Source organism: Taudactylus pleione, unplaced genomic scaffold (genome assembly GCF_031769625.1).
Source record: "Taudactylus pleione unplaced genomic scaffold, aTauple2 ptg000069l, whole genome shotgun sequence".
NCBI classification, from domain to species: Eukaryota; Metazoa; Chordata; class Amphibia; order Anura; family Myobatrachidae; genus Taudactylus; species Taudactylus pleione.
Window position 1 is genome coordinate 6,102,783 of NW_028284471.1, and position 26,082 is coordinate 6,128,864.

General features: G+C 47.3%; 1 protein-coding gene across 4 annotated transcripts in view; it reads right to left on the minus strand.

Annotated features, from left to right (window-relative positions):
* NOL4L (nucleolar protein 4 like) overlaps positions 1-26,082 on the minus strand; it is a 46,027-nt gene that overhangs the window by 9,899 nt on the left and 10,046 nt on the right. For 3 of the 4 annotated variants that reach the window (XM_088467165.1, XM_088467164.1, XM_088467162.1), the window contains exons 2-4: positions 18,178-18,301; positions 1,816-2,090; positions 1,328-1,516 (exon numbers count right to left, since the gene is read on the minus strand). In XM_088467165.1, coding sequence (XP_088323291.1) covers positions 1,328-1,516; positions 1,816-2,090; positions 18,178-18,268 — 555 coding nt within the window. In that variant the 5' untranslated portion in view covers positions 18,269-18,301. Of the gene's footprint in view, positions 1-1,327; positions 1,517-1,815; positions 2,091-4,829; positions 4,922-18,177; positions 18,302-26,082 lie in introns of those variants that run through there. The other variant, XM_088467163.1, reaches the window with a different exon arrangement.

A 26,082-nucleotide genomic window follows, 5' to 3' on the forward strand; every position in this document is an offset into this window, starting at 1 on the left:
GCATCACATAACGTGGACCCAGCAGCATGCGGCTTGATTAGTTTGTTGTTACACCTAGAACAAACAGACATCTTTTGAGATGCCTTTGTTCTGTTTGACATGGATACACACAGTCACCACACAAAGAGGGAAAGAGTATAACAGAATTAAAGAAAAACAGAAGGCTGGCTTGGGACACAGAGGAGGAGATACACCCCACTCCCTTCCCACAGATCAGATTCCCTGCACCCCCAGTGTATTATGCACAGCCTCTGTAGCAGAGCTTTCTGTGCTTAACTTGTAGCTTTGTAGCCAGGAATGGGGAGCAAAAGAATCCAGCCTTCAGTTCTGCTGCACTCTTCCTGTATAAGGGAGAGATGTTGGCATGAAACAGTTAACAAACGGCAGCCACGCTGTTATCTACAGCCGCTTGCCGGGTATAGTGGAGAGACAGCCCGCGCTGCTTAGGCTCCGCCCCCTTCTTCATGCCCTAAGGGCTCCATTATGGCTGCTATGTGGCCCATCCCCCCCTCCCCTCCGCGCTACCCGCGTGTATCAGCGGGGAAAGGGAAGAAGCAGGGAGCCGTGTGCATCAGCGGGGAGAGGGAAGAAGCAGAGAGCCGCGTGTATCAGCGGGGCGCGTGTAGCGCTGTGTACACACAGCTTCCCTTAGACCAGGGCAGCGCCGACAGCGGGCTTCCCTTACACAGCGCACAGGTGTAGCGCTGTCTAACTGCGCTATGCACACCTAACAGTGCAGCTTGCTGTGTCAGCACCGGGCAGCGGGGCAGGAGCCGGGGGATGCGCAGCTTGTTACTCACTGCGTGTCCCCTGTAGTCTCTCTCTTGGCAGGTCAGCAGTCTTCTCTTCTTGTGTGAAGACTTAGCTGTGGCGATAAGGAGCTGTCAGAAGCTCTGATGAGCCCTGTGCACTTCTTCCTGGTGTTTGCTAAAACACCAGAGCGCCAGGTACCCGGATCCCACCTTTTAGATAGGTGGCAAAGGGTACCTAGTGGACTGTAAAAGATGCTTTAAATAAATAAAATAAATATTATGCTGTGCTCCAGCAACACGTGACCAGTTCCTAGTAGGCACATTTTCTAAACTGAGGGCTGATGGGGCATAGAGGGGGAGGAGCTTCACACTTCTAGATTATTTTAAAGTGCCAGCTCCAGTTATCCACGCCTCTATACCCCAGCGTAAGCACCTCCAGTGTCCCCTAGTGGATGAAAGAGACATGCCTTTACAGTGATATTCATTACAGGCAAAGGGACATACAGTGATTAACCTACAGTTACAGGCCCTAAAGATTATGCCTCTGTATGTAGGGCAAAGAACCCGTCACTCACATTAAAAGCTTTCAGACGTTCAGGGTCCAGCCCTTCAGTGTCTGTAATACGATCATTATCTTCATGGTCGTCGTCGTCATCGTCGTCAACTGCTGGAGTTCTACCCAATGACAGATCCTCTGCACAGCCACTTACTTCAGTCACTTCTGTCTTAATGGAGTCATAACTTCCTGAGCTGTAAGGAGGGGACTGAAACCAAGCCATACAAAGTTTAAAAAGGATGTCCACCCATCTAACCCCTCCAGCATATTAGCCTCAAGGTAGCGCTCTCAAATTACACTAAAGATAGGGAGAGATTACGCTTTAAAAACTAAAAAAATTGACAATAGTCCATTCATAAAATCTTGACTGGAATTTTATGGAATTCAATTGAATGGATTTTGCCATTTGTGGTTTACAAAGGGCTATCATGTCTCTCCAGTACAAGGGGGTGTAACTAACTCTCAAGACCAGTTTTATTTACAAGACAAAGATTTTACTAGAATCACCTCAGATGTGGCTTTAAGGGCATATTTTCCATGGTTGCGTAGCGCCTCAGTTGTACAAGCTTCAGACGGATATGGTGGGACCCCCAGAGACGGACGTATTTTATCACTGAGATTAATGGGCTGTTCATCGGACGGGGCAGTGAGTTCGAGGGCAGAGCCAGTGGTGTTCCCATTCATGTCTGGTAGAGAGCGGCTTAGGGCAGTGCTGGCCGGGACGGTGGACGGATTTAGCACAGAAAAGACATTCCCATTGCAGCTCTCCGAGGAAGAGTCATCTGAAAGAGAAAATTTAGTGAGCTGGATGTTCTTCAACCTTGAGAATCAGTCCATGATTACTAAATAACCTAATAAATGACATCATCATCCTCTGTCAAGATAAAACTTAGACATACTGAATCCTGCAGTCTTATATTAACTCTCCATAACCCACTGGTGGGCTATTGCCTAGGATCGGTGAACAAGCCACAGGACAGTGCATGGATTTGTGTGTCACTGAGCAAGGAAGGAAGATGGTTATTTTACACTTATTTATAAATGTAATTTCAAATATACTAGTCTGTAGTAATGGCAATAAAGATATATTCTAGCCCACATGGAAAACATTAAGCGCACTGTGTACAATGTAAGAGGTTTTCATATCATCCAATGTGAAACACTAAGATATCAATGCAAATGTTGTAAACACTTAATTGAATACATCTATGAAGCAATCATTTATATGATACAACTGATGCTAGAAAATATTTGCCGTTTTTTGGGAGCATTATACTATTGCGTCAGCGCTTAGTGTATTCAGTCTGAATCTTGTGAAATCTGAGATAGGAATAATGAAAATTGTTGGCCTATTTATATACTGATTCTGCTGTAACCCAACATCCTTACATGATACCCGCCCAACGCCCTCACTCTATACCCACCCACCACAGAGAAAATAAGATAAGGTTAGAAAATAAAGTTAAACAAAAAAGAAAAATGAAAGAAATATAATAATAATAATAATCTGTCCTTTTAACAAGTGGGATGAGAAAAATAGCCCACAGCCTAGCTGCCAAATGTGTTGGGTTGCTTGTAGAGGGCCCCTTGCCTCGTCTTTGAAGTCATACCCGGACCCTTGAGGGGGACAGATCTTCCCAGGACCAAATAACGAGGTTTGGGGCTATCACATGTAGTGATGCAGAGCTATGGAAAGAAAAGCTGTTCCTGAACTACTAACTATATATATCACCAGGGCCGTAACTAGGGTAGTGCGACCAGTGCCATGGCACAGGACAGGGGGCGCTGTTTGGGCCTGTCAATTTTCCTGTTTATTATCATTCTCACTTGTAGCTTCCTCTTCTTTTATTCCCAGTATCTCCTGGCCTCCCCTATCTCTTCCCTGGTCCTTCCCCATGAGGCCATGGCCCTTTTCAGGTGCACTATCTTATGTCCCTACTTAAAAAATTAGAGCGGGGGGGGGGGCGCCAGTGCTCTCTTGGCACAGGGCACCAAAAAGTCTAGTTATGGCTCTGTATATCACTAGTAGTTGCCATGTTACTGCTGTCTGTTACAGTGATAAACAGTCTAGGCTGGCTACTGCTGGTACTGGCAACCAAATCTGCAGAGTGGACCATGCTGACTACCTGGGGCACTATGTATAGTTTTAGATGCCCTGCTCCCGTAAATGCATTACTAAAATAAAACTGATTCAGGGACAGGTTACTAAACTGGTAAATGGGCAATGCAACAAAACTTATAAGGAGACACTTTGGAGATCTGAAAATATACAACTTAGAACAAAGAAGGGACAGAGCTCATATATAAGTATTTATATACTCCTATATATGGAAAGTACTCACAGAGTTCTGGAAGGGAGCATCATTTATAGAACAAGACAACACTTTCTAACTGGAGGGAGTAAGATTTAAATTTAACGTAAGGAAGAACTTCTTTTTCTTACAGGAAGGCTCAGATGTGGTGGGGAAGAATTCAAAAATGCATGGGACAATGATATTACTGTTCAAGAGCTAAAATATGAATGAAACCCCCACAGAGCGACAAAAAGGCAGGCTAGATGGCCCTACAAGTTTCTTTTCAACCACCAAATTTATAAGCATCTACTATTAGTGTATATTTTTTATCTGCTCCTAATAAACAAGGGCCAATGATTTTCAGCGCACGTACTGTACCATGTATGTAATGCAGCTCTGTAAAAAGTACACTATCAGCATTAAGCTTGCTGCACATGACGGTTTAGTAAACGACCCCACCTGTCAGCGGCAAGCTGTGATATCTGTTATGACCAATTATTAGTAAGCGGATAATGGTGTGCTGCTCAGCACATCCCAAATCTGCAAAAGGCAGACAAATAGCAAATATGCCTCGGTCACGCTTTTCATGCTCTGAATCCTGCAAACACTATGTCTGCCTTCCCACCTTACTGCGCCTATGACACATAGTACATACATCCTTCTTGCTTTTAACGCTGCGGAAATACTTGGGGAGAAATACTGCAGCTCTGCCGCTGCTCTCAGCACTGGTCGCTCCCTCTGGCTGGTGCATACACTGGCTGCTGCCCAACTGTCACCAGGCACAACATGGAGGAGATGCTGGCGCTGCCGTTACTGAGGGAGCTGCATGTGCACCTGATGCAAATTAAAGGAGAAGGGACCCTGCAATTCCTAGTCGTTATTTGTCTGGGTCTGTATGGAAACGTGGATCACGTTCTAGCTAAGATAGTGCAGTGGTATTGTCGAGATTGGAATAACTGCGGGCAGGTGAAGCTACTTAAAGGGCTTATTTTTAAAAAAATTTTGGACAACCCAGCTCAATACATACCGTGCTATTTTTGTGAATAACATATACATACACACACCTGCCTGGCACAACCATATCAGACACAATTCAGGTGAGTGCTCCCTGGCTGACAGTCACTGTCTAAAGTACCAAGACCCAGCCCCGGAAATGGGATCAGCAGAGTGATTGTAGAAAGAGTATAAATCAGATTACAGCAAAAGACAATCTCATTCAGTGCACACCTTCAGTTCATGTCCACAGCTCTGAGAGGATTTAGCTAAGTCTGGAATAGATGCAGGAACATGGGATTATTTCCTAGAGACACTGGCTGGCGTAGATCTAAAGAGGGAGAAGGAAGGAAACAAAGGGGGAGGGGAAGTCCTGGGGAATCTGTTACAAGGACACAAACACTCTGGTATGGCCTGCTCCTCATCTTTCTAACAATGTGACAGCTGTGTCTTACAGTGTTTAAAGACAACCCATTATCTGCACAGAGAAGCACTCGGGAGTCTTTACCACTTCTAATACCATGTATTAAAAGGAGAGTGGGGCTAATGAATGATAGAATTTATCCTCTTCCTAAAGGTATAATAGGATAGTCTGCTTTCTCCCCCTCATCTAGGGTCACTGGTATTAGGCAGGGCCATGCAGCAAAACAGCTGGGAAGATCAATATAACAGTGTCTGGCATGGTGATAGTATGGAGTTATGTACAAGTAAACCCCATATTCAGTTCATACTTCCCGACTCTCTGAGAAGATGTGGGAGACTCCTGATTTTTGGTTAGTCCTACAGACTCCCGGGAGAGTGGGTGGATCTCCCGCTCACTTCCTAGTGAAGTGGGCAGGATAGAGAGATAATACTGGGGATCTGCTGGTCCAAATGGAAGGGCCGGGGCTATAATATTGCAAATTGTGTCATTTTAGCACCGCCCCTTCCACACAGATCCGCAGGGCCCAATGACATGAAGTATCTCCTCACCGGGCTTCTCCTGGAGATAGTTATCTGGTTTTGCGGTTTAAGGAGTTTTTTCAGTGTATCCAAACAAAATTTGCAGGTTTTTTTAGCAGGACAGACGGGGTTTTTTTTTTTTTTTCCCGATGTAGCATTTTAGTATAAGTATCTGATAATTCTATGTGCTCTTCTGAAAACTACTTCTGGGTAGATGCAATGAAACCAGCTAGTTCACCAGATTATAGGGAAATGCAATATGTTCGGGATACTGGTGCTGGGATTCCGACACTGTCGGGAATCCAGGACCAGTATTTTCACCGTTGGCATCCCGCACGCCGGGATGCTGACTACCTCCCGTTTGCCAAGTATGTGGCTTTTTTGTTCCCATCTGAGAAGAAAGCAGTCACAATCGAAAGTGTATATGTGCTACCCAGATTCCTGCTGCTGTACCCCAGGCATTAAAATCCATTACGGTTTTCTTTTTAGAATGTAGCATGTATATTGTACGTTCAGTTTATATGTACGGTTAGGTATAGGAACATCTGCGGCTGTTTCCAACCAATGCTAAACATGTCACAGGGCAACCTGGAAACAACCCTATTTGAGAGGAAAGAATGGAATATGTGGCACTGCAGTTCTCTGTACATTGCTTAACACAAACAAAACATATTGGAAGCAAATAGGAATGTGTGTATCTCATAAATTACTGATTTTGTAAGTATGAATAATTATAACTTAATATAATCACAATTCTCTGCCCCTCTAATGGCAGATTAGGTGGCCATCGTAATTTCAATTAAGGCAGTCTTCCCCCCCACACAGACAGTCTACCACGTGCAGCAACTGGAGACTCTTCCCCTCTTCCCCAGTGCAGATGGAACATAAGTCAGAACTGTAAGGGCTTTTTCTTAAGGGGCCTATCCATTAGGCAAACTGAAAATCTAGCATTCAGTCCTTCAGGTCGCCGGGTGCGGTGACCGCACTGAACGTCATTCAGTGCAGGAGACCGACCTCCTATCTGCGAACATGTGGAACCTGACGATCATCGTCAGATTGACGAGCATGTTCCACAGATAGTCGGCAAGGACCCTGCGTGCACGTGCAGCGCTGGTCCTTGCCGGCTATACATTAGACGACTTCCTGAACAATCCGACCAAAACCTCCTGGTTTGGTTGGATCGTTCAAAAAGTTGTCTAATGGATAGGGCCCTTAACTGTCTGACCCGGTTATTATTTGTCCTACCTTTGAAACAAAAATATAGTATACTATGATTGAATTTGTTTGTTTTAGTTTTGAGTATGTTTAGGATTATATAGTCAACTAGCTGTTGCTCGCGGCTTCGCCCACGATTAAATCGCTTCTGCCAATGTTTTTTCTTGAGGTGTTATATTTGTATTGCTTTGCATATGGGCGCTGTCACTGGAGTGTCCCACGTGACAAGCAGCAATATACCAGTCTAGTGGCATCAGCGCCTTCACCCACCACTCACACCAATGCCACTGTGTGCCCTGTGCACATGTAGCCTATCATATTCAAGTGAACGCAGGCCCAAAGTACCTCTCCCTCTCCACTCCTTAAACGGCCTGTGCGAATGGTGCCACACCTATCTTTTACATTGATGATGATGTAGCGCACGGAGGAGAGATGTATGTGGACACAATTGTATTTGTAGGGAATTCTAAATAAAAAATCAGATAAATCAGAAAATCATTTATTATTCAATAAAAACACATACATAGCATATAACTTAACACACAAACCTTTGTGAAATATTGAAAACCAAATTATTTAAATTATATAAAGGTCCTGGAAAAGACGCTCTGCGCTACCGAGTCGGGTCATGCTAGACGGGCTGTTTAACGCGCAAGGAGGCTAGATGTGGACTCATCTGTGGGACTACCCTTCTCTTGTTTCTCTCTTTAGTATTTGGTATGGGGCATATTCAATTGTGAGCGTTATTTTTTTAACCTGCTGAATGTGTTTTCTCCCATTCAATTGACTGCAAGAAATTCAGCTACGGAAATTTCAATAGGAATTAACACAGCATTTCTCTTGTTGGTACTAGGTTCTGAGCCTGGGACACCCCCATTAATGCCTGATTAGGCAATTGGAAGTTTTGAATAAGCTTAATTGGTCCAATAATGACATGAAATAAAAAAAGTGGCCTCAAATTACCCCAAAATAATTTTTTTTTTTTATATGCACTCCAAATGTAACAAAAGTATTTATTTAAATACAATTTTTAGGTTTTTTTTTTTAAGTGGCTTCAAATTACCCACACCAGCCAATTAAATTAGCGAGGTTTACCCCGCGAGTTAAACCACAGAGGTGCACTTGAAGCTGCAAGGAAAAGTCAGTGAGAAATGGCACCCTTTGGGGTTTAACGCATGGGGAAACACATTGATTCCGCAGTTTATGGAGAATCAATGGGTTAGCGCCCAGGGGTGTCAAGAGCCACGCTGGGGGAAGGGGACATGGCCTAATCGCGGGAGGTGAAGCCACGCCCTCTTGGTCTAAAAATAGCAAGATAGATGCAGAGGGATGAGAGATGTCACTTCCTGCTACAGGATAGATGCAGAGAGTTGTGGGGTGCACAAAACAGTAACAGAACACAGCAGTATGTGTGCGCCATAGTGTAACCGATTCAGATTTAAACGCACTTCGGCCATAAATACACACATATTGTGTGTACGGAGAAACATGCTGATATTTGCCCACATGCTGCGTTGTAGGCATCTATGCAATCACACTGTCTATCCATCTCCTTGGTTTCATATCCACTGTCATTATCAGTGCACGCTAGAACCAGTCCTATCCCAGGTGCAAAATCCACCTAAACAAAGGCGTGTTTTTATATTGTGCAACTCTGTATAGCTAGCAATTGCATTGACACACTCAGTACGCACTGACTATACTTGAGGAGTGTATGACTTTGCATCGCTTATAGTTGAGTATATACAAGATCCATCAACAAAACTGACTTGCATTCAATACGGCATTAGCTCCAGTGTGTATGCGACACAGTGCATAGAAGTGTGTGCGTGACAGTGTCACAATACATAGTGTGTATGTGACAGTGTTATAATATAAAGCAGTGTGTGCAACACAGTGTAACAATACACAGCAATGTGTGTGAGACATAGTATAACACTGCACAGTAGTGTGTGGGAAACACAGTACACAGTATGTAACAGTACAGAGTAATGTGAGTGCAGTACAGTACAATGAACAGGAGTGTGTATGTGAGACACAGTGTAACGGTAATAAGCAGTGTGTGAGACGGTGTCTGTGTGGGCTATAACTCTGCATGCAGATGCGGGGATAGTGACTGAGAAACCTCCCTTCCCCCATGCTCTTCAGTCACAGAATTATCACTTGATTTTACACAGATTAAACTGTATAATCCCTACTAACAGTGCACACATCTTCCAGATGACGGACAAGGACCTCATCTCATAGTATTCTAACAATGCCACATACATTATATGCCTGCAGTAGAAGCATAACAATACAGAGCTGTGCTTGTTGTATTGGAACAGTACAAAGGAATAACCTTACCTATGGTGAAGGAAAATTCAACCTGCTTCTCCCCTCCCTCAAACACAAACATGGTACCTTAATCCCAAATTCACTTCCCCTATCCTTACAGCCCACTACCTCAATCCCAACCTTTTATCATCTATCCTGCACCACACGGTCTAAACCACTTTACCTCACTGCATTTTATTCTGCTCCCCACTGCCTCAACCCCGGGGCTTGTGCTAGAATGTTTGGTGAACCCCTGCAAACTATAGAATTGCACCTCCCTATAAATATGTCCTCTTGGCCTCTCTCTTTACAATACACTTATTTGGATATCTATTTTACACTCATTCTCCGCTTTTCTCTGTCTTCTATTTTATTAGTATATGCCTAACCCTAACCTGCCCCCCGCTAGTGCCTAAACCTAACCCCCCGTTCCCCTAACCTAACCATCCATGTCCCCCCGGGAGCCCCTAAACCTCTCCCTCCCCGCAGCTATTCGCTCCCGCCGCCCACATTCCTAACTAATATATATAGTGCACTACCGTATGTATAAATTTCTCCACCACCAGTCAACAATCACCCATAGGGTAAAGGTATACCTATAGGGGTGGTTAAGACCACTGTTGTATTCGCATGTAAGAATATCCCTTCTAGGTGAAATCTTCCCTGGTGACAATCACATGGGATGTATTCATCCAATAACCTATTTTTCAGTGTTTCCGCGATAACTTCCAACTCCTAGATACAGAGGGACACATCTATACAGGTTGCTATACCTTTACCCTATGGGTGATTGCTGACTTGTGGTGGAGAAATTTATACATACCATATTGCACTAGGAGGCGATGTCTTTCTCATCTGTTTTCAGAAAAATACTTTTAACTGGCGGAACATCGGTTACCTGGAGAGAATCTGCCAACCCAAAATTAGGGGAAGTGCCATACATTTTATGTGTCTCCGAGACTGGAGATTGTCGTTTGTGGATCTTAACAAACTTTTATAACTGAATAGAGGATTAGCTATATATAATATATTAAATTCAATGCGAGCTGGTCCAGCTGGATCCTGGCCAGGTTTTAGGAGGATTAGGGTCCCGATCTGACCTCCCATTGGTGTACACCGGGCAGAACATTGACCAGGGGATTTTGACCGCCGGGATCTCGAGCATCGGCATCCCATACCCACCCCGTTAGAATTCATAGGTTTCCTTTGCAGGATCAAATCGCTCCATGTGTAAGGTGTCTGACTGCAATGTGTGAGGTTATGGGTTCGGATTATGACTGTACTTAGAAATATCATAAATTAAGAAAAATGGGAGTAAAGGGGAGGTGTCCCGGCAGCAGAGTGGAAGGGGAGGAGATGTGTAATCAGACGCAAAGAGCAGATGGTTGCGGATAGATTCCCTTCAGTAGATGTACCCTGACATCATCAGTTACTGTCTACGTGGACATAGAGAGGGAACAGCAACCTGTGTGAAGCGAAGCGTGGCGAGCTAAGAGAGCCCGTGAAGGAACAAATTCCTACTATCGGTGGCCAGATACTGCAGTTGAGACAAAACAACAGTAGTGTCATGGCTGTCATCGCACTTCTGCCCTCACTCCACGTCACGTCCGGTACATTCACTGTACGGGATCCATACACAACAGAGAGCAGATGCTGAGTCTCGAGGAGGAGAAAGCTACAAGAAAAAAGTGCCGGCCCTGCACATGACCAACTACATCTAATTTGTACATCAATGCCACATATGTAACCTCACTGCATCAACCCACAACTAACTGCATGTACTGTATACACCAATGTCACATATCTAACCTCACTACATGTATCCTGCAGCACACTGCCTCAACCCAACAACTGCATCTACTGTATACACCAATGCCACATATCTAACCTCACTACATGTACCCTACAGCACACTGCCTCAACCCACAACTAACTGCATCTACTGTATACACCAATGCCACATATCTAACCTCACTACATGTATCCTGCCGCCCACTGCCTCAACCCACAACTAACTGCATGTACTGTATACACCAATGCCATATACCTAACCTCACTACATGTATCCTGCAGCACACTGCCTCAACCCACAACTAACTGCATCTACTGTATACACCAATGCCACATATCTAACCTCACTACATGTATCCTGCAGCACACTGACTCAACCCACAACTAACTGCATCTACTGTATACACCAATGCCACATATCTAACCTCACTACATGTATCCTACAGCACACTGCCTCAACCCACAACTAACTGCATCTACTGTATACACCAATGCCACATATCTAACCTCACTACATGTATCCTGCAGCACACTGCCTCAACCCACAACTAACTGCATCTACTGTATACACCAATGCCACATATCTAACCTCACTACATGTATCCTACAGCACACTGCCTCAACCCACAACTAACTGCATCTACTGTATACACCAATGCAACATATCTAACCTCACTACATGTATCCTGCAGCACACTGCCTCAATCCACAACTAACTGCATCTACTGTATACACCAATGCAACATATCTAACCTCACTACATGTATCCTGCAGCACACTGCCTCAACCCCACAACTAACTGCATGTACTGTATACACCAATGCCATATACCTAACCTCACTACATGTATCCTGCAGCACACTGCCTCAACCCACAACTAACTGCATCTACTGTTTACACCAATGTCACATATCTAACCTCACTACATGTAGTGTTCACTCTAGCTCTGGCGGCAGGCAGGGTGCCGGAGCTAGAGAGGGCAACTTTGTGCGCGCAGGCGAAAAGGGGGCGTGGCCATAAAAGGGGGCGAGTCTATAAGACGCGTCCCCTTTTTCATCATACTTGGGGGCGTGCCCGGCACTTACGGACATGCCGGGCAGCCCCCAAGCGCTGCAAACAGGGAGAATAGATGCCGGGCACATGCGTTCCGCGGGTGAAGACTGCACCCGCAGCCTGTGAGGGCAGGGTGCTTTTTGTCCTCCTTCTGGAGGGCAGGGTGCTTTTTGTCTCCAGAAGGAGGGCAGGGTGCCGCACCCTGCTAAAACAGCCTAGCGGGAACGCTATACATGTATCCTGCAGCACACTGCCTCAACCCACAACTAACTGCATCGACTGTATACACCAATGTCACATATCTAACCTCACTACATGTATCCTGCAGCACACTGCCTCAACCCACAACTAGCTGCATCTACTGTATACACCAATGTCACATATCTAACCTCACTACATGTACCCTACAGCACACTGCCTCAACCCCACAACTAACTGCATCGACTGTATACACCAATGTCACATATCTAACCTCACTACATGTATCCTGCAGCACACTGCCTCAACCCACAACTAGCTGCATCTACTCACATATCTAACCTCACTACATGTACCCTACAGCACACTGCCTCAACCCCACAACTAACTGCATCGACTGTATACACCAATGTCACATATCTAACCTCACTACATGTATCCTACAGCACACTGCCTCAACCCACAACTAACTGCATCGACTGTATACACCAATGTCACATATCTAACCTCACTACATGTATCCTGCAGCACACTGCCTCAACCCACAACTAACTGCATCTACTGTATACACCAATGCCACATATCTAACCTCACTACATGTACCCTACAGCACACTGCCTCAACCCACAACTAACTGCATGTGCTGTATACACCAATGTCACATATCTAACCTCACTACATGTATCCTGCAGCACACTGCCTCAACCCACAACTAACTGCATCTACTGTATACACCAATGCCACATATCCAAACTCACTACATGTATCCTACAGCACACTGCCTCAACCCACAACTAACTGCATCTACTGTATACACCAATGCAACATATCTAACCTCACTACATGTATCCTACAGCACACTGCCTCAACCCACAACTAACTGCATCTACTGTATACACCAATGCAACATATCTAACCTCACTACATGTATCCTGCAGCACACTGCCTCAACCCCACAACTAACTGCATCTACTGTATACACCAATGCCACATATCTAACCTCACTACATGTATCCTGCAGCACACTGCCTCAAGCCACAACTAACTGCATCTACTGTATACACCAATGCAACATATCTAACCTCACTACATGTATCCTGCAGCACACTGCCTCAACCCCACAACTAACTGCATGTACTGTATACACCAATGCCATATACCTAACCTCACTACATGTATCCTGCAGCACACTGCCTCAACCCACAACTAACTGCATCTACTGTTTACCCCAATGTCACATATCTAACCTCACTACATGTAGTGTTCACTCTAGCTCTGGCGGCAGGCAGGGTGCCGGAGCTAGAGAGGGCAACTTTGTGCGCGCAGGCGAAAAGGGGGCGTGGCCATAAAAGGGGGCGAGTCTATAAGACGCGTCCCCTTTTTCATCATACTTGGGGGCGTGCCCGGCACTTACGGACATGCCGGGCAGCCCCCAAGCGCTGCAAACAGGGAGAATAGATGCCGGGCACATGCGTTCCGCGGGTGAAGACTGCACCCGCAGCCTGTGAGGGCAGGGTGCTTTTTGTCCTCCTTCTGGAGGGCAGGGTGCTTTTTGTCCTCCAGAAGGAGGGCAGGGTGCCGCACCCTGCTAAAACAGCCTAGCGTGAACGCTATACATGTATCTTGCAGCACACTGCCTCAACCCACAACTAACTGCATCGACTGTATACACCAATGTCACATATCTAACCTCACTACATGTACCCTACAGCACACTGCCTCAACCCCACAACTAACTGCATCGACTGTATACACCAATGTCACATATCTAACCTCACTACATGTATCCTGCAGCACACTGCCTCAACCCACAACTAGCTGCATCTACTCACATATCTAACCTCACTACATGTACCCTACAGCACACTGCCTCAACCCCACAACTAACTGCATCGACTGTATACACCAATGTCACATATTTAACCTCACTACATGTATCCTGCAGCACACTGCTTCAACCCACAACTAACTGCATGTGCTGTATACACCAATGTCACATATCTAACCTCACTACATGTACCCTACAGCACACTGCCTCAACCCACAACTAACTGCATCTACTGTATACACCAATGCCATATACCTAACCTCACTACATGTATCCTACAGCACACTGCCTCAACCCACAACTGGATGGAGGATAGAAAATAGAACAATTTTTATTTTTTTTATTTTCTACCACACAGATCGCATGTATCTTCAAAAGTGATATGGGCCTCATTTCCCCACCTCCTGCAACAGACGTTCTTAAGCTCACTGCACCTTTCTCAACATTTATCACACTACATCCACCCCACAATGTAAGTATCCTGCATACCAACTGTGTCAATTTCTAATCTAGAAAAATAGTATGGAGCGTCACTGTTTCCAGATTCTAAAATATAATACAACTCACGGTTTCTAATAATGATATTTAATATTAATTACATTTTTCACAACATAAAAAATGGGTGTATCTTTTCACTTCAATCTAAAGGTTTATCCAAATAAAAGATAATATTGTTGCAGTCATATAACATAATTGTTAAACTGTAATTGTTTATATTGTGTCAATTTACCTTTTGAATACAAACTTCAAACCCTCATTAATGGAGTGTGAGTGTGTCCCCAAGTGCAAAATCGATAGGGGGGAAGGTTAATCTGGGAGCCCGGGTAGGCTAGGATGGTATGCGTGTTGCTAGTATAATTGCCATTGGGGTAAGTACATTATCATACCCAACCCATAGAGGGATGTAGTCGGCAGGAGAAATGCGATCACCAGCTGCAGGATAGTTGCAGAGGGGTGAGAGATGTCACTGCCGATTACAGGATAGATGCAGAGATGTTGCCACCAGGTGCAGAATAGATGCAATGAGTTGTGGGGTACAGGATAGGCACCTGGTGATGGCATTTCACCTCTCTGCATATATCCTGCAACCAATGATGACTTCACCTCTCTGCATCTATCCTGCACCTGGCGATAGCATTTCACCCCTCTGCATCTATCCTGCATCTGGCGATAGCATTTCACCTCTCTGCATCTATCCTGCACCTGGCGATAGCATTTCACCTCTCTGCATCTATCCTGAACCTGGCAGTGACATCTCTCACCTCTCAGCATCTATCCTGCACCTGGCAATAGCATTTCACCTCTCTGCATCTATCCTGCACCCCACAACTCACTGCATCTATCCTGCACCTGGCGATAGCATTTCACCTCTCTGCATCTATCCTGCACCTGGCGATAGCATTTCACCCCTCTGCATCTATCCTGCACCTGGCAATAGCATTTCACCCCTCTGCATCTATCCTGCACCTGGCGATAGCATTTCACCTCCCTGCATCTATCCTGAACCTGGCAGTGACATCTCTCACCTCTCAGCATCTATCCTGCACCTGGCAATAGCATTTCACCTCTCTGCATCTATCCTGCACCCCACAACTCACTGCATCTATCCTGCACCTGGTGATGACATTTCACCTCTCTGCATCTACACTGTACCCCACAACTCACTGTATCTATCCTGCACCTGGTGATGACATTTCACCTCTCTGCATCTACCCTGCACCCCACAACTCACTGTATCTATCCTGCACCTGGTGATGACATTTCACCTTTCAGCATCTATCCTGCACCTGGCAATAGCATTTCACCTCTCAGCATCTATCCTGCACCTGGCAATAGCATTTCACCTCTCTGCATCTATCCTGCACCTGGTGATGACATTTCACCTCTCTGCATCTACCCTGCACCCCACAACTCTCTGCATCTATCCTGTAGTCAGCAGTGACATCTCTCACCCCTCTGCATGTATCCTGCACCTGGCGATAGCATTTCACAAAAAAACAGAAAAATTAGGGGTGTTCTAACACTTTTGAATGTTAGTGTATATTCCTGTCTTCTCCCACCCCCCCACTTTTGTGACTTGTTATCATATAGTAAATAAAGTATTGGCTACAGTCACATAAAATGTACCCATGACCAACTTAACATTCTCCTATCGCTGGAAAATACTACAGTCCCCACTTATAGTCCTTGACATGTCCAGACAACTCTAACTTACTAGGCCTAGCAACAGGCCATTTTGATCTTCTCTTCCATATCAAGTGAGTGACTAAGGGTTAATTATTGAATCCTGACAATTGTGCCCAATCAGCGCATATGCAGAGTCTGCAGGCCGCAATGGTGCAGATTTTCTTTTATTGGACAAGATATTTCAATCAAATTTAAGAGGTGGAGAGGAAAATTTGCAGAAGCATTGCCTGGGTAGCTGGTGGTTGCAGAGACCCTCTCTCTCTACATAGGGACTGGATTATTACAGTTGATCAGGTAACTGAACTCTGTCCAAAATATTAAAATGCAGGTAAATTTGGTGTAAGTACAGGCATCTATACCCACGTACAAAAATTATTCAACACACAAAAGACCTTCAGTTACATAGTAACATGTGAACTGAGGCTGAATCAAGGAGTATGTTAGGTGAAAAGTAAAGTTTTATTTAATTAAGTTTTATTTTGTACTTTGTCTAATGTCAGAGGGATGGACCTTGTAGTGACATTTTCACTGTTCCCACCATGAGGGATTGCAGCTAGACCTGCAATCCTGTATAAAAAAAAAAAAAAAAAAAAGGATTGCAACCTTAGCAGGGCAGCTCCCACAGTGAATTGTTACCGTGCACCTATGTATGTGCGAGGTGGGTGGATACGCACATTTGTATAAACAGAAATGAATAGCAGGGGAATATTTTTGTACAAAAATTACCTTTACTGTATATATTTGACCTGTGTTTCCAGAACATACACACTGCACAACCATGTACACTCTGCAAAGCCCACAATCACACCGCTATAAAATACAAATGCTGTAGTACTTTTCCTATTACTACAGCATACAAGCCGCACTCTCTTCATACAACCACAGTGTAAAACCAGCAATCTTCGTACCACCAGTGTACAAGTAGAGCTCGTCTTATCCCTTCAGCATACATACAAGCAGCACTCTCTTCCTATTTCTACAGCATACAAGCAGCGCTCTCATCTTACCAACACAGCATACAAGCAGCACTCTTCCTATTACCACTGTATACAAGCTCTATTCCTATCTATACAATAAGCAGTGCTCTCTTCCTACCACCACAATATACAAGCAGTGCTCTCTTCCTGCCACCACAGTATACAAGCAGCGCTCTCTTCTTACCACCACAGCATACAAACAGCGCTCTTCCTACCACAGCATACAAGCAGCGCTCTCTTCCTATTACCATAGCATACAAGCAGCACTCTTCCTACCACCACAGCATACAAGCAGCGCTCTCTTCCTATTACCACAGCATACAAGCAGCGCTCTCTTCCCGCCCATAGAACAAGCAGCGCTCTCTTCCTACCACCACAGTATACAAGCAGCGCTCTCTTCTTACCACCACAGCAGCATACAAACAGCACTCTTCCTACCACAGCATACAAGCAGCGCTCTCTTCCTATTACCATAGCATACAAGCTGCACTCTTCCTACCGCCACAATATACAAGCAGCGCTCTTCCTACCACCACAGCATAGAAGCAGCGCTCGCTTCCTATTACCATAGCATACAAGCAGCGCTCTTCCTACCTACACAATATATAAGCACTGATCTCTTCCTATTACCACAGCATACAAACAATACCCTCCTCATATTACTACAGTCTTAAGACAAAACTCTGACACTATCACCACAGTATAGTAGCTTTCTTTTTGTGTCACCATAGCTTATTCATCTGTGTTTGTCTGCAGCTGACACCCGGTGCTCTCTTCCTTCATACTACACTATCTCAATTGAAATATAGGCCGGCCCAAACTCCATAGAAACGATCTTTGACCTATATTGGAATATGTCTATTTACCTTTTACAATCTAGCTCATCCAGATGCAACACACCCCTTGGTAACCCTGACCTCTTCCTCCTTCACATTCCAGACATGGTGTAACCCTTACCTCCCCAAATTAACTGACAAGTCACAGTCATCTGTCAGGGGCTTGTGGAAATGGGATACACTACACTATACCAACACTGCATGTTTACAGTATATATTTATATATGCGTATCACTCACCATCCTCGGGTCCTGGCACATTCTGAGGGCTCCTCATCTTCTCGTCCTCACTGGGGCTCCCCGACTTATCTACCCATGTGCTGTCATTCATATCCGGCTTGTCCTCACTCACCGAGATCTCATCCTGAAACATATAGCAGTGTGGTGAGTTGAGGAGAGAAAACAACCGTATAGCTGCTGTCCAGCTTTGTATTTAACATGTCAGGCAGTTCATATGTTAGAAGAAAGCTACTCTGTAGCCATGTACTTCTGTGGTACTGAAACCCATGTACGGTAAGGAACAAGCAGAATATCTGCCGGTTGTTGGATGCTTCTCAGACTTTGTCCACCTCATCAGCATGTAATAAAATTTAAATCCGGAAGTTTGGTGCAAGCTAGAGACATCCCAAACAGACCTCTGCTTACAAACTGTTACCAGCTTGGCATTTCCAGATGTGAAAAGAGGCAAAAAATAAAGGAGTACTATGAGCATGGTGCTAGTGGACTGAATAAATGTTCTGTCTCCCCAATAGCTGTCACACGCTGACCAAAATATATCCCTGCCAACCTTATCTCACTGTACAGCGCTTCCCTTCAATTTTCTCACTCTCACTGCTCTTCCTGCCATCCACATCTCAATACCGAAGTACTATCAGTTAACTGTAGTACTCTACAGCTTCACCTTTCCTACCATCCACTCTCATTCAAATCCTATGCCAATCTCTTCTCACTGGCCTAGCTTTCCATGTTCTTCTATCATCTTTTCACCAGTCAGTCTTCAAGACATGCATCTCATACCTCCATACTTTCTGATTTGTTGTATGGGCCAATTTACTGACAACCCAAACTCACTCCACTATTGTTCCATATGCCCAAGTGTCTTATTAGTTTCCTCAAGTACCAGTTTGAAAAAAAAATAAATAAATAAATAAATGGACTTTTCCTCAAAATAATATGAGATATGGTAAGAACTTACCCTTGTTATCTCTATTTCTACGAAGTCCATAGGGTTCCACAGGATACCTTGGGGTATAGGTGTGACGTCAGTCGCAGGGCACCAAAGAGTTAAGCTTTCAGCCTCCCAGGATGCACTAGGTCCCCCTCCTATACCCCGCCCCCGGGCCAAGGCACCTCAGTTAGTTACCAAGCCATAGGCCGGAGGAGGAGAAGGAAGAGAGAGAACAAAGATCTGGACACATACAAGAATCACATTCTCACCAGAGGGAGACGGAAAACCGGTGACCAGAGCAAAGCCCATCTGCAGCACAGGTGCGACAGGGCGGGAGTCCTGTGGAACCCTATGGACTTCGTAGAAATAGAGATAACAAGGGTAAGTTCTTACCATATCTCATATTTTCTACTTCAGGGTCCATAGGGTATCCACAGGATACCTTGGGGATGTCCCAAAGCAGTATCCTTTAAGGGTGGGGACGCTCCTGTGCAGAAAGGAGAATCCGCCGCCCGAAGGAAGCATCCTGAGAGGCGAAGGTGTCAAACCTGTAATACCTCACGAAGGTATGGACAGAAGACCACGTAGCAGCCTTGCAGATCTGAACTGCCGAGGCACCACGTCGAGCTGCCCACGAAGGACCCACAGACCTAGTGGAATGAGCCTTCAGAGAAGGAGGGACCGGTAGGCCTTCATGAAGATAAGCTTCAGAAATAGCCATACGGATCCAGGCTGCCAAAGTTTGCTTTGAAGCAGGCCAACCCTTTTTACGGAAGCCAAAGAGGACAAACAAAGCGTCCGACTTCCTAAACGAAGAAGTGCGGTCAACATAAGTCCTTAAGGCCCGCACAACATCCAAAGAGGCCTCACCCACGGAAAGACCCGGTGAGTTAAAGGCCGGAACAACTATTTCCTCGTTAATATGAAACTGGGAAACAACTTTGGGAAGAAACTCGGGCCGAGTGCGGAGCACTGCCCTGTTCCCATAAAAAAACCAAGAAAGGGGGTCTACAAGAAAGAGCCCCTAACTCAGAAACACGTCTGGCCGAAGCAATGGCCAGAAGGAAAACAGTCTTAGCTGTTAGCCATTTAAGATCCACTGAGCCCAGTGGTTCAAACGGCGGTCCTTGGAGAGCCCTCAGGACCACAGCCAAATCCCAAGGCGCCACAGGTGGAACAAAGGGCGGCTGAATGCGGAGAACACCCTGCATAAAGGTGCGCACATCCGGGATTGTAGCAATCCTACGGTGAAACCAGACCGATAGGGCCGAAACCTGTACCTTCAAAGAAGCAAGGCGAAGCCCATGATCTAGTACCGCTTGCAGGGAGGCGAGAATCCGAGACAGACGAAACTCCCGCGGTGCATAACCTCTCGGTCGACACCACTGGAAGAACGTATGCCACACGCGATGGTATATCCTCGCGGAAGACGGTTTCCGAGCTCGTAACATGGTACGCACCACAGAGCTGGAAAACCCCCGGGACCTCAGCATGGCCGTCTCAACAGCCACGCCGTCAAAGACAGCCGAGTCAGGTCCGGGTGAAGGCAAGGACCCTGAGACAGAAGGTCCGGTCGTAGCGGCAACCGCAGAGGAATGTCCACGGACAGACCCTGAAGGTCTGAGAACCAGTGCCGTCTGGGCCACGCGGGAGCTATCAACAGGAGCGTCCCTCCTTCCTGTTTGAATTTCCGGATTACCCGTGGAAGAAGGGAGACCGGAGGGAACAGGTATGCGAACCGGAACGTCCACCGGACGGACAGAGCATCCACCAGAGACGCCCCTTCGTCTCTTGTGCGAGACCCGTACACCGGCAACTTGTTGTTGTGCCGGGACGCCATGAGGTCGATTTCTGGAAGACCCCACCTGTCCACCAGTAGTTGAAAAACGTCCGGGTGCAGGGACCATTCCCCCGGATGAACGTCCTGGCGACTTAGAAAGTCCGCCTCCCAATTGAGCACTCCCGGGATGAAGACCGCTGATATGGCCGGAAGATTGCGCTCCGCCCAAACCAGGATCCGAGAGACCTCTACGAGAGCCGCCCGACTGCGAGTTCCTCCTTGCCTGTTTATGTAGGCCACGGTGGTAGCATTGTCCGACTGGACCTGCACCGGGCGACCCTGGAGAAACCGCTGTGCCTGCTGGAGAGCATTGAAGACCGCACGGAGTTCCAAGATATTTATTGGAAGCTCCGCTTCTGTCGGCGTCCACCTGCCCTGGAACAAGTGTGGACCCGAAACTGCTCCCCAGCCCCGAAGACTGGCGTCCGTTGTCAACAGGACCCAATTTGGAACCCAGAACGGACGTCCCTTGTTGAGGTGGGTCGTCTGTAACCACCACGTAAGGGACAGGCGAACCTCCTGGGTGAGCACAATCGTCTGGGACTTCAGAGACTGAGTCAGCCCGTTCCACTTGGACAGGATCAGGTGCTGCAGAGGTCTGGAGTGAAACTGGGCGTATTCCACCATGTCGAACACCGACACCATGGAGCCCAGTAACCTCATCGCCGAGTGTAAGGACACCCGGCGGCTGTGCAGACAACTGCGCACCCTTGACTGTAAAGCAGAGATCTTGTCCTCCGTCACGAAGATCCTTTGCTGTCCCGAGTCCAATAAGGCTCCAAGATGCAGAATCCTCCGAGACGGGATTAGAGTGGACTTCTGCCAGTTGATTAGCCAGCCGTGCCGTTGCAGCAGTGCAATGGTCAGGTCCAAGTGGCGTAACAGGAGCTCTGGAGATCCTGCCACCAATAACAGGTCGTCCAAATACGGCAACATGCGGACTCCCTGCAGCCGCAGAGAAGCCGCCATGACCGCCATCACCTTGGTGAAAACACGTGGTGCTGTTGCCAGGCCAAAAGGTAACGCCCGAAACTGGAAGTGGTCGCTGCTGATTGCAAACCTGAGGAACTGTTGATGGCGCCAAAGAATAGGGACATGCAGGTAAGCGTCCTGTATGTCCAATGACACCAAGTAGTCCCCAGGTTCCAGCGCCAGAATGATGGACCGTAGGGTCTCCATCCGAAACTTCGGGACCCGCAAAGACTTGTTGAGTGCTTTGAGGTTGAGAATCGGACGATATGACCCATTGGGTTTCTGTACCAAAAATAGATTTGAATAGAAACCCTGGCCCCTCTGGGAGAATGGAACCGCCACTATAACTCCAGCCTGGAGCATAGTGTGCAATACCTTCCGCAGCTCCGTAGCCTTGTTCCGGTCTGATGGGAGACCCGTGGTGAAGAAGCGAGCCGGGGGTCTGTGCCGGAAGGAGAGGGCGTATCCGTGGGAAACCACCTCCAGAACCCAAGTGTCTGTCGTAGTGGTCGACCAACACTGGGCGAACTGTAGCAGGCGGCCTCCCACCCTGGGATCCCCCAAAGGGAGGCCCGGACCGTCAGGCCGCAGGCTTGTCATCTGGCTTGGGGGCCGGACGTCTGGTACTCCATGCCTGCTTCCGGGGCTTGACCGATTTCTTAGGGCCAGCCTGTCGAGGAAACGACTGTGGTTTGGGCCTGCCCTGGGCCCTAGATGACCGAAAGGACGATGGTCCCGAACCAGGAGCAGCAGCGGCCGACGGGAGACAGGCAGATTTGGCTGCCGCCAGCGTGGCCACAATATTATCCAGATCCGGACCGAAGAGAACTTCTCCGGTAAACGGCAACGCTTCCAGACCTTTCTTGGAATCTGCGTCCGCCTTCCAGGATCGCAGCCACAAGGTGCGACGAGCAGCTACCGCTGCTGAAGAAATTCTAGACACCAGAGTACTAATGTCTAGAGCCGCCTCGTTGATGTAGGTGGCCGAATCACGGAGATTGCCAATCAACTCCGCCTGATCGGCCGGACAGTCGGATTCAAAAGAAGCCTCTAATGAATCCGCCCAGCGCTCCATCGCTCTGGCAACCCAGCAAATGGCCATAGCCGGCCGTGCTGCCCCCCCTGCAAGGGAATAAGCGGACTTCAGGCAGATTTCTACCTTGCGGTCCGTAGCATCCTTAAGGGAGGACATGGATGGCATCGGCAATGTGGCACTACGGACAAGACGGGTCACGTGAGAATCCACCTGTGGAGGGGATTCCCACTTCGCAAAATAATTATCCGCGAACGGATAAGCCACCGCCAGGCGTCTCTGCGGCTGGTATCTTTTGCCAGGTTGTTTCCACGCCTCCTCTAAATGGTCCACCAACTGACCCGAAAGAGGAAAGACTGTGGCATCGCCCTTCACATCTTTGAAAAAGGCATACTTAGATTTAGCCGCTGGGGGAACTTCGTCCTCAATCACCAAGGCTGTGCGGACCGCCCGAATAAGTCCAGGAATATATACTTTGGACTTAGCATCAGCGTCCTTAGTATGGAGAGGTTCCTGATCGTAAGGATCTAGAATCTCCCCATCATCAGACGTCCCTTCGTCATCCTCATAAGGAGCGGACAGAGACGCCACCGGCCTTTTATGAGACCGCATCACAGACTCCCCTTGCAACACATCCGACAAGTGCTGTACAGAACTCGTCAGGGAGTTAACCCACGCTGGCTCCTGAGAACCCGGGAGCGGGGAAATAGGGAGACTGTGGGGTACCACCAATTGTCGTGGGAACCCCTGCATGGGTGACGACACCACAGACTGCTGGGACAAACCCATCGGAGTAAACGCGGGCTGCGGAGCTAACTGGCCCACTAAAGCTGTTAACGCCTGAGCGAAACAAGCCCAGGGCGGCTCCTGTACCGGTGCTGTAACCGTAATAGGCCGCGCCATGGACAAACACTGCCGGCAAAGGCCCTCCGCGCTACCCTCCCCCTCCGCTAACGGTACTTTGCACGTGGTACACTGTAGCCGGAGGGGAAAATCACTTTCAGACATGATGGCACCACGTATGTGACCTCTCTCACCAATTAAGTATTAAATAGGCGAGAGACCACCCTGCAGCACCGCACCGCAAGGGCTTTAGCAGAAAGAACAGGGACAGTAATAAAGCTGACAGTTTAGAGAAGAAAAGATTACAGGCAGCAGCGCTAGCACAGTCACATACAATGCAGAAAAATAACAATTCCTGCACTAACAGCGCTGATCACTCAACTACACAGACACAGGGCCTGGTAGGACACAGCGCTGCATACACAGACCTGACCACAGCGGAGGAGAGGTATGCGGGGGGACCCAGACCACGATGCTTCCGTCCAGCGCTTCCAGCAGCGTTCACCATGCGTTCTGGAGAAGATGGCCGCCGAGGAGCAGAGAGGAGGCTGGCCTGGGGGAGGAGCGCTGCCACAGGACCAGTCGGCAGCATGCAGAGAGGGCTGTGTGCAGCGGGGGAGGCGCCGGCTGTGAGACAGGGAAGGCGCGCTCCCCTGGCATGCATTTAACCCCTGGGACGCCGCAGCGCTACCGCTCTGCTGCGGTCCGCTGTCCCAGGGGGTAGTGGAAGCGCAGGTTGGTCGCCTGGCTCCACGCTGCAGCCAGTCCCCAGGGAGCCCCCTGCCTGGGGACTTAGGACCATGTGATCAGCGGGGACCCACCGCGGGACCCCGCTGCTTACCTCTGTCCCCCTTGAATCCGGCCATGGTCCGGAGCATCTGGGGTCACCGCTAGCTGTGACCCCAGACGCCCACCAGCATCCCCGGATCAGTACCGGCGTTCTGGTACCGGCGGGGTGTAGGGAAGACAGCATGGACGTCAGGACTGACTGTCCATGCTGTTCATCCAGATGTGCAGCCACAGCTGCATGAAGAAAAAGCTTCAGGGGCTCTTCTAGCCCCCACTCCAACAGGTGCACCCGACTCCGGCCGGGCACCAAACTAAACTGAGGTGCCTTGGCCCGGGGGCGGGGTATAGGAGGGGGACCTAGTGCATCCTGGGAGGCTGAAAGCTTAACTCTTTGGTGCCCTGCGACTGACGTCACACCTATACCCCAAGGTATCCTGTGGATACCCTATGGACCCTGAAGTAGAAATAGGGCCTTTGCACCTTCCTCGGCTACAAGGAAAGGAGAAGAATTAAATAAGAGACATGCATTAAAGAGTAGGTTGAACTGAACCTCAGTAACTGGAACGGCAAGGCCCTTATTCATAATCATCATAGCTTCAAGAGCCAAGTTATCAAAGGCACCTGTTAGCCCTTACAAAACAGAAAGACTGCAAGAAGGGGGAGGAGCACGGAGAAAAAAAAAAATCTTGAGGCAAGTTGAAAATATGGACTAAATAAAACAGATACGGAACAACCTCTAGTCTTGCATGCAAACAGATTTAGAACTACACAAGTGTACTGGCTTCAGTCTAGGCATTGGCTGATCGAACAGTCTGCCTTCAAGTCGCCCACCTGCAGAATGTAGGTCAGAACAAAGTATTCTGCAAGATGCTTCCCTAATGGACTGGTTACTACTTCTTGATGTCTCAGATAAGTCACCATGGTAGCATTGTCCATGTGTAGACAATGACCTCTTGGTCCTTACCAAGAAATGTCCAGATGCTTAGGGCCCACTAGAAGGCTGAGTTCTATAACAATTATTGGTAAAATGGACATCTGAGCAAACCAAGTTATCAAGGGCATGGTGAAAAGGAAAAATCACTATCACGGGAGGCCACACACAAACTGAGAAGTTCTAGATCATCAGATGGGTGATATCCAGCCATCATCTCAGGAAGGAATCCATCTTGTAAGATAAATGGATGGAACTTTTAAGACAGACCAGTTCAACTAAAAGAGAAATTCATTATGAATGAAGTGCTCAGAGAATTGTGTTTAGAGCACTGTTCTAAGGTCAATACACTAATATAGTATTGGTGGGAGTATATGGGCTGGTCATAAGTGCAGATATTGGCTCCTGTAGAAAGCAAGTTTTGTCTAGAAGGTGGGAGAAACACTTGGTGAAGAAAAGGCAAAACAAAGTCCAGAAACACCATGGAAGTCAATGGAGTTAGTAGCAACTAGAACGCTTTATAATTTCGCCAGTCAAACCTTTGGAGCACTGCAGAGTACTATAAGCTA